This window comes from Arachis ipaensis, chromosome B1, assembly GCF_059453495.1.
Source record: "Arachis ipaensis isolate K30076 ecotype BB chromosome B1, ASM5945349v1, whole genome shotgun sequence".
NCBI classification, from domain to species: domain Eukaryota; kingdom Viridiplantae; phylum Streptophyta; class Magnoliopsida; order Fabales; family Fabaceae; genus Arachis; species Arachis ipaensis.
In genome coordinates this window covers 33,839,151-33,848,978 of record NC_142436.1, presented here as the reverse complement: position 1 = coordinate 33,848,978, position 9,828 = coordinate 33,839,151, and the positions used below count along the sequence as shown (strand labels likewise).

The 9,828-nt window shown below is 31.0% G+C and overlaps 1 protein-coding gene across 1 annotated transcript; it reads left to right on the top strand.

Moving 5' to 3' along the window:
- The first annotated feature begins 643 nt into the window (after positions 1-643).
- Positions 644-6,414, top strand: LOC107628461 (Clathrin adaptor complexes medium subunit family protein). The gene is made up of 13 exons (XM_016331123.3): positions 644-1,013; positions 1,287-1,464; positions 1,996-2,086; positions 2,434-2,528; positions 3,416-3,505; positions 3,579-3,627; positions 3,700-3,838; positions 4,121-4,237; positions 4,443-4,533; positions 4,629-4,771; positions 5,086-5,200; positions 5,873-5,917; positions 6,005-6,414. The coding sequence occupies exons 1-13, from the start codon at positions 931-933 to the stop codon at positions 6,083-6,085; spliced, it is 1,317 nt and encodes a 438-aa protein (XP_016186609.1). The 5' UTR covers positions 644-930; the 3' UTR covers positions 6,086-6,414.
- The last annotated feature ends 3,414 nt before the right edge of the window (positions 6,415-9,828 follow it).

The window sequence follows — 9,828 nt, the reverse complement described above, 5'->3', positions numbered from 1 at the left end:
ATTCTATTTCTAAATTTGGATGAGATCCTAACTGATTCTGTTTTCAAATTGAGTTATGATATGATCTATAAAATTTAAATGATTCAGATTTGGAATTTCAAGATATTATTTAAATTTGAATTGAGAATCAAATTTAAAATCAATAACAAATCTCATACTATATATATGTACGTCAAGAGTACAGAAAAGTCACAAAACAATAACAAGAGTTTTTATTCCTTTACCTCTACACATAAATGTATGTGAGCCTAATTCTTGGAGAAGAATTTTATGCTGTGCAAAAGTTGCATAGAGGTTCTCAATTTAGATCAGATATCCGTTGATCAAGGAGTTGACAGCAAAAGTTGATTTCGGTGTGAATACGCATAGTGCCTTCGTACCATCAAAGGAGAAAAAGATTTTGACTAGCGTACTCATGTATTTAGATCTGATCTACTATATATTTATTATTGGAATAAAATTTAAACACAAAAATAGATTTTTATGAACACATGATAATTTTTCATCTTTCTTTTCTACGTTTATTATATAATGATGATAATCATGTTATACAAAACTCAAAAATTTATGATTATAAAATATTACTTTTAATTTAATTTGTCAAATTTAAATAGAAGTCCGTGTATGGCACTGGTTTAACATTAGTACAAAGAATAGAAATTCTGAGGAAATTTTTTCAGAAAAATTATATAATTAAAAATTCAAAACGCATTCATTTCCGCATTGTTTTCTACTCAAATTCTGTATTGTCAATTCTCTCATGCCCTCCCCCCTTCTTTTCTTCTTCTTCTTCTTCTTCTTCTACTGTCTCCCTCGGAACCCAACCCAAATTTAATCAGTAACGAGCATTCAGGTGGTTGCTGCTCCTTCTGGTAACCGCAGATCTGCGGCGGAATCACCCGTTTCCAATTGAGATCTCCTCGATCCCAGATGCCGGTGGCTGCTTCCGCCGTCTACTTTCTCAACCTCCGTGGTGACGTTCTCATTAATCGCCTCTACCGCGACGATGTCGGGTAACGCACTCTCTCTCTCTCTCTCTCTCTCGTGCTTCACTGGTCTTAGATGGTGTATATAGGTCTTCAACAGGATAACAAATAAACGTGTTTTACGATTCAAACTCAGTGATTCGGTTAGGGTTAGTAATTGTGAGGATTTTCTCTTTAACCTCTTAGAAATACTCGTATTTTCATGGTTAATTGGTAGATCGTTGTTCTGTGTTTTTAGGAGTTCAGTTTCTTTGTAAATAGGACTACTTTGTGTGCTGATTCTTGATTATTTTCTTGCAGGGGAAACATGGTGGATGCCTTCCGGACCCATATTATGCAAACGAAGGAGCTCGGTACTTGTCCTGTGAGGCAGATTGGTGGTTGCTCCTTCTTTTACATGAGGATCAGCAATGTCTATATTGTCATTGTAGTCAGCACCAATGCTAATGTTGCTTGCGCTTTCAAGTTCGTCGTTGAGGTTGCCAAACTCTTGATGAACCTTTGTCTTTCCCCACTAAATTGTGATATTTATGTGGGGGCTTTGTTACTTGCTGTGGAGCCTTTGCTGATACTGTTGTTCAATAATGATGACTTTCTAGCTTGTAATATAGTGTTGTAGAAATTAGGTGTCGGTAGTGAAAACCGAAAATGATTGTTTGCCGTTAAATTATAAAGTTTACTAGAGGGAGGTACCATCTGAGTTATCAAAGCTGTCTCTCAGACCGTTGTGTAGCAAGAATTAAGAGTTGGAGCTGTATCAACTCTGAAGCATACTAAATTTCCCCCCTTTCATTTAATTCTAATTTAGAGTTTAGTTTAATATTTAATCAAATCAACTGAAAATTTTGAGGATTTCATATTCCTCCTGATTAAAAAAGTTATTTAAATTTAGCTAAAAAATTTCATCAATTCCATTAAGAGCAAGGTCTTGTTTACTGTTGCCTGTCTGTTCTGATAAAAAAAGTTTAGTTGCTATGATGGTTGAGACGTGTACTTCTTTTCCTTGCAGGCTGTTGCACTGTTCAAATCATACTTTGGTGGTGCTTTTGATGAGGATGCTATTCGCAATAATTTTGTACTCATTTATGAGCTTCTAGATGGTATGCAACTTACATAGAAATGAACCTAATTTCATCTCTTCATACTTTAATGCTATCTACTCTGTTTTATTATCGAAAGTAAATGAAAGGGTTTCAGTTTAAAGTAAGTTTAAAAGCTATAGGAATTTAGAAGATTATGTTGTAGCTATATTCATAGTTCTTTATGATTTGAATTCAAGTAAAGGGAGGGATCCAATCTGTTCCTTGATGTTTAGATGTCTCACTGGTTGTGAAGCAAAAGCTTATTTAAAGGTTAAAGAAATATGTTTTGCCAAATCAAATTTTGTGATAGAGAAATTTCTTTCATTTGAATCGGTGAATGATTACCATGTACTTCTTTTGAGCAGAAATTATGGACTTCGGTTACCCACAAAATCTTTCAGCAGAGATCTTAAAACTTTATATCACTCAGGAAGGAGTGCGTTCCCCGTTTTCGTCCAAGGTTAGTCTAGAAATGTTATTATAGCTACTGTGAATCATGGAGACGTATGGGGACATGATGGGAAACAATGTGGGCGTATTGGAAGGAAAATTAAGAAGTATTAAGGAACAACATACAGTTTGCATGAATATATGTAGTAGTAAATATCAAATCAAATAATATGCCAGCTATTTACTCAATATGCCCATACTCTTAAATTCTGTTGTGTGCAATTTACAAAATGAAGGCTGACATCAGTAAAACTTCAAAGTTATATTCTAAGCCTTGTAAAGAATTCCATTCCAGAAACATATGCTTCCCGCCTTCCCCCTTTTCTTTTATTTGGCATTCTCTATTGGTTTACCTAGTTCATTCCAGAGTTGCTTTGCTACTCTCTTTATCTCTGGATGTTAAAACTATAAATTCCCCATTGAGATTGCTCTATCATGCCTTTACCATTGCTACACTGAACTAATCAATCTATGATTGGTGGTCTGCTAGTTTAATAATTGCAAGAAACATCATGTCACCATATTGTCTCTGATATGTGTTGTGTCACCATAAGAGAAACATTTCAGTCAGCTGTATTGTACACCTTTGTGGAATGCATGTTGCCTGCTGACATGATTGTCATTGTCATGTAACTGCTTGGTTCTGGGTAAATAAATACAGCTTTGATAATAAGGAAAACATCTCGAGTAAAGTCGTCTTTTGACTTCTTGAATTGCTATTATGCGAATGTTATTACCTCTGTTTTTGTGCATGAATTTTACGTCAGTGAACTTCTTGAATTGCTATGTTTAAATTCATCTTTTACAGTTTTACATGCCTTTATATGTTTACGCTGTGGAGTATTTCACTAAATCCTCTACCTTATTCTGTGCTGTTTGTGCATTGGGACAAAAAAGCCCGCAGATAAACCTGTTCCAAATGCTACTTTACAAGTTACTGGGGCTGTTGGTTGGCGGAGAGAAGGTCTTGTCTACAAAAAGAATGAGGTAAGTTTTATACTATTCTTCATCCATGCTTTAGAATTATTGCTACACTATTATTAACATTGGCTCATTGCAGGTCTTTCTAGATATTGTGGAAAGTGTAAATCTTCTTATGTCTTCAAAAGGTGGGTTATAAATGTAGCTTGTCTTCATGTAGACATTTGGTGGACAGTCTGCTAACTAGTTTGTGAATTTAGGTAGTGTTCTGCGTTGTGATGTCACGGGGAAGATTCTCATGAAATGCTTTCTTTCTGGAATGCCTGATTTAAAGTTGGGTTTGAATGATAAGATTGGTCTTGAGAAAGAGTCACAACTTAAATCCCGCCCCACTAAAAGGTAGCTTTCAGTTGCTGCTGGTTCCTTTCTCTTTTTTTTTTTTTTGGCTCTTCAATTTTTTTTTTAAAATACATGTTTTAACTAGTTGATTTTTTTGTTTCTAAAAAATAGATGTCTGTATTTCTCCTATTTTACATTGGAATTGATAATATAAATATATCACAGATTTTCATGTTTTCTTGTTTTTCCACGTTTAGCACTCTTTTCATATGCTCTAATATGTTACAATGCATTGGCTAATTATCCTTTTGTTTTATTATTTTTCTTTTGTAATATTTGCAGTGGTAAAACTATTGAGCTTGATGATGTCACCTTCCACCAGTGTGTAAATTTGACAAGGTTCAACTCGGAGAAGACTGTTAGTTTTGTGCCACCTGATGGTGAATTTGAACTAATGAAGTAAGCTCTTGTCTTATCCTATCTCTTGCCATCTAGTTTCATAAATAAACAGCAAACAAGCCACTTCATGTTATGTTCAGTGGGTGCGGTGGGGGTTTGAAGGTTCCTTTGAATCCATGTTTATCTCATCTTTTATGTGAATTCATGTGGCCATGTGGCAGAAGATTCACCCTTTGTTATGTCTAATACAATTTTATCGGGGTAGGTATCGTATCACTGAGGGAGTCAATCTTCCCTTTAAAGTACTGCCAACCATCAAGGAACTTGGTCGAACAAGGATGGAAGTGAATGTTAAGGTTTGAAAGTATACATTTGAATACCTTATCTTTTGAAGATCAGCCATCCAGCATTTTTTTTTTGTGAAATTTCTTTCTTGGGTTCATATTTTCAGGTAAAGAGTACTTTTATTGAAAAGTTGTTTGCACTTGGGGTTGTAGTAAAAATTCCCGTGCCAAAACAAACTGCAAAGACAAGTTTCACAGTAACATCTGGCCGTGCCAAATACAATGCATCTATTGATTCTTTGGTTTGGAAGTAAGTGTCTCACTTTATTCCAATTGTTATTGATACATGACAGAACTCAATGGCGGCGTTTGATTCATGTAGCCGACCCCACCTAGTGGGACAAGGTTTTGTTGTTGTTGTTGTTGTATTGCATATGCAAAAGTATTGTTGTTGGGGGTATCATTGAGTATGTTGTTTTGTTTCAAGATCGAGAGCCATTGTGGATTTTGCTTAGTGATGCCACACCCAGCGTTTTCTGCATCCAACTTCTCCATCAGTGATATAGCATTTTTCCTTATATTATACTTGCTGTTCTAATATCCATTGCTGCTCTTGCTGCACAGGATTAGGAAGTTTCCAGGGCAAACTGAGGCAACCTTGAGTGCCGAAGTTGAACTTATTTCCACAATGACAGAAAAGAAATCTTGGACTAGGCCACCAATTCAGATGGAGTTTCAGGTGTGTTGTTGGTTACTTTTACTAATTTCATGGATGGGTTCGCTGTTCCTGATTGCCTGAACATTCTTACTGGCATCTTACAACTCACTCCCAATGTGCTATGAGCTTACTATCCTTGCTAAAGTCATACATTGTTGATGTTGAAAGCTTCAACGTTGCAATAAATGCTTACTATACTTTAGATTGTTACTTGGAATAATAAGTAGTTGATTGTAGGAATTGGTACTAAAATTACTTTTGGTCTGAAGCCCATTCAACCTAAGGTCAATCATCAATGGTTGTTTTACTATTATTTGGTTTTATCTTTTGCTTTTTGGCACTTTGACACCTCCTGTGATTTTGATCCACCCTAACACTTTATGTTGAAGCTGATACGCGTAAAGTCGCCTATTCTGAGTTGAGGGAATGTGTTTTTTAACCTTTTATCTTGTAAGAGACACTGCGCTATTAGACATTTGATAAAAGATTTCCCTTCCTTCCACTGCTTGTCCAACTATGCTGCTGATTTAAAAGCAGATGATCAAGTGGTGATTTATTGTCTGTCCTTTCTTTTTGGTAAAGCATATTCGGATAGGCCTCAATATGTTTTTGATCCTGACAATTGACAAATGTTGATCTCAATGTGCCCCTTCAAGTTTTCGAGTGACACTTATTCTATATATTTTGGTGCAGGTTCCAATGTTCACAGCATCTGGTTTACGAGTTCGTTTTCTGAAGGTATCAGAAACCTAACTTCCTAACCATTTTTTTGCATGCAAATGCTGATAACTAGGTCTGGTATCTAATTTTATATACTCACTGTAGGTGTGGGAGAAGAGTGGTTACAATACTGTTGAGTGGGTTCGTTATATTACAAAAGCAGGATCATACGAGATTAGGTGCTAGATGATACACTGGGATTGCTAGATGGAGAATAATGCAATCCCATCAAGCTTGTTATCCAATTGTTATTGCATAGGGAGTTCTTTATGAAAAAGATTGAAGGTTCACGCCGTTCTCATCGTATAGTGTGCTCTCCCCTGTCAATATGAATCTTTGCGTGTTAAGTATGAGTTTCAACAATTTAGTTGCAAAGACCAGCTTGTTATTGGGACCTTAAATTGATTCGTTCTCTCATGTATACACTGTATTTTGCCCTGGGTTCTGATCCGTTATAGACTTGAATTGTTGTAGTGATAATGTATTTTAATGTTATTGAGTGCCGATTCTTTGAATTACTTCTTGCCCTGATGGAAGGCCCGAAGGTGATGGATTCTCTTAAAGATAATTGCAATTATGACTTGAGTTTTACACAAGATAGAATCACAATCTACCCAGATTCGTTTGATATTGTTGACAGCAGCAATGCTTGAGACTTGTTAAACTTTTAAATTGTTAATAGTCAAATTTGTTTCTGAAAGATGACTCATTTTCTAAAGTAGTTTTTAAATAAATTTTAGTCATATTAATATTTAAAAGATAAAAAGTAAGTCAAATTCGTCTTTCTGTTAGTTAGATGATGACGTGGTAGGTTGATATCACGTGTCACAAGATGATTGGTTGATGTGTTAAGTTTGTAACACCTAGCACTTGGCATATAAAAAAGTTATTTATAATCAACATAGTTTTTTAAAGTTTAGACATAAGTCATTTTCATCTCTAAATTTTAAAATTAATTAAATTAGTTTTTATATAAATTTTTTTAATTTTTCTTTCATAATTAAAATATTTTTTGATAGTACTAATTTTAATATTATTTTTTAAATTTTAATAAATTTTTTTTTACATAAAATGATAAAAATAATTAAATTATTATAAAATTAATTTGTCATTTGTATTTTAAAATTTTATATTTTGAAATTATAATTTTTATAGTGAAATTTTTTTTATTTAAATGAGTTTATTAAATTATTGTTGATTATATATTTAAAAATTTAATATTTTAAATCTCACTAAATAATATAGTAGTTATTTTAAAATTTAAATCTTTTAAATATTTTAAAATTATAATTTTTATTATTGTTTAATTTATATGGTAGAACTCAATAATTGAAAAATTGATTTGTGAAATTACTTGTTGAATCTTAATATTTTAATATAGTTTTTTTTTTAAAATAACTAATATATTTGAGATCTAAAAGATTAAAATATTTAAAATAACTAGTTTTAATATTTTTGGATTTCACTAAATAAAGATAGTAGTTATTTTAAATGTTTTAATTTTTTATATCTCAATAAATAAATATAGTAGTTATTTTAGAAAAACTATATTAAAATATTAAGATTCAACAAGTGATCTCACAAATCGGTTTTTCAATTATTGAGTTCTACTATATAAATTAAATAATAATAAATATTATAATTTTAAAAATTAAAAGATTTAAATTTTAAAATAACTACTATATTATTTAGTGAGACTTAAAATATTAAATTTTTAAATATATAATCAACAATAATTTGATAAACTCGTTTAAATAAAAAAATTTACTATAAAAAATTACATTTAAATTTTAAAATACAAATGACAAAATAATTTTATAATAATTTAATTATTTTTATTATTTTATGTAAAGAGAATTTTGTTTATTAAGGTCTAAAAAATAATATTAAAATTAGTACTATTAAAAAATATTTCAAATATAAAGACTAATTTGATTCATTTTTAAAATTTTAGAGATGAAAATAACTTACATTTGGATTTTCAGGGACTATTCTGATTATAAATAACTTTTTTATATGTCAAGTGATACGTGTTGTGCTAGGAGTCACGGATCTCACACGTCAACTAATCATTTTGTGATATGTATCATAAACCTACAACGTCATCATGTCACGTGGCATTTAATATGACACGTCATCATCTAACTAATAGAAAGACCAATTTAACTTACGTTTTATCTTTTAAAAATTAATATAACTAAAAAAATTATTTAAAAACTAATTTAAAAAATAAATAATATTAAAGAACGAATTTAATTATTAACACTACAATTGAAAATAGTGACAGCGGGTGAAAATACTTGGAAAGCTCAACACACAGATACTAATACCATTGGCCAAAATCCTAACGGAATTTGTTATTAGTGAAAAAGTATGAAGAATTGATTTTTAAGTAGTTAATAATATTAATTTTTATTATAAAAGTATTTTTTTAATCTTTATTTTTTAAGAATTTAAAATTTAAAATTAAAATTTGGAATAAAAAATTTAAGATTTAAAGTTAAAAATTTGTTAATATTTGATTCAAAAATAAATTGGCTCCGGAGCCAATTTATGAATTAACATATTTATTTGCAGAAATTAATTTGGTTATAGAAAAAAGATTGGTGATCATCGTGTATATGGATGCATGATGTGTTGTCTCGAATTGTGGACTTGTATTTATCAGAGACCTACAAAATGCAGGTAACGTTTTGCAGGTGTTGGAATAAAAAAAACTGTAGGCCCTGCAAAACGCAGGCTGCGATTGGTGAGGGAGGAGAACCAGCAAGCGAAACGTGTCCTGCATGCCGACACGAGTAGAGCCAAACGCAGGTTGCGTTTTGCAGGCTCCCTAACTGCATGCGCGCCACGTGTACTCTACGGGTGTCTCACCTTGGTGGTTATAAGCGTAAAACGCATATGGAAGGAAGCAAAGTAAAAACTTAGTTACTGAAGTAAAGTGAAAAATAGTTGAGGGAGAGTGAGGAAGGAAGAGTTTACTGTGAGAAGGAGCTTGTTGAAGAAGAAGGGCACGGTGTAGGAAAAAAAATGGTGCGTGACTATACCAAACTAAAAGAACATATTATTGAGTATTTGGATCATCCTCAATTTGTATGTAATTTTTTTAATATGTAACAATAAATATATAGATTTATTCGAATTTTATTTATTTATTTGTGTTGTAATTAATAGTATTGGGGTTATTAATATTATTATAACTAATATTATGTTATTATTTATTTCTCATTACAGTTTAATTTTTTTAATATTGGTTGTTTCCTACATTATTATTGTTATTAATAGGCAGTGTTGTTGTTGTTGTTGTTGTTGTTGTTGTTGTTGTTGTTAACGAGAATAATTTATTAATAATTTTTAATAACAATAATGTGTAATAATTTATTATTATTTTTTAGTGATTTATTATTATTTTTTATAATAATAATAATAATAATAATAATAATAATAATAATAATGTTAACAGTAAACGGTTTTTTTAATCATGTTTAATTAAAAAAATTTATTATGTTTAATACTATATTAGGCTCAGTAATAATAATTAATACTGTATGTTAATAACAAATCGTGTATGTTATAGATAATATAGTAAATGGTTATTATTATTATTGTTATTACTGTTATATTTGAGTAATTACTATTATAATTAGAATGTTATTATAATTATTTTATAATATTAGTTATGATAGTGAGAATAAGTTTGTTTCAAATTTTTTATAATTAATAATACTGTTTAATAAATAATAGATTAATATTTATGATTTTTTAATAATTTATTATTATGTTTTAAGCAAGGTTTAGAAAATCGGACCGGTCATCAAATCGCTCTAGTCACTGGTTCACTGGTTTACTGGTCTAACCGGTTCAACTGATGGTTCAACCAGAAAAATCGTTTTAGAGTAGAATAATAAATAAATTATAAATACACATCC

Bases quoted from the DNA above. Each gene is read 5' to 3' on its own strand.
- LOC107628461 (XM_016331123.3), top strand. From the start codon at position 931: ATGCCGGTGGCTGCTTCCGCCGTCTACTTTCTCAACCTCCGTGGTGAC. The intron at 2,087-2,433 runs GTATGCAACTTA...TCTTTTGAGCAG, and splicing joins CATTTATGAGCTTCTAGATG to AAATTATGGACTTCGGTTAC. The intron at 2,529-3,415 runs GTTAGTCTAGAA...GGGACAAAAAAG, and splicing joins GTTCCCCGTTTTCGTCCAAG to CCCGCAGATAAACCTGTTCC.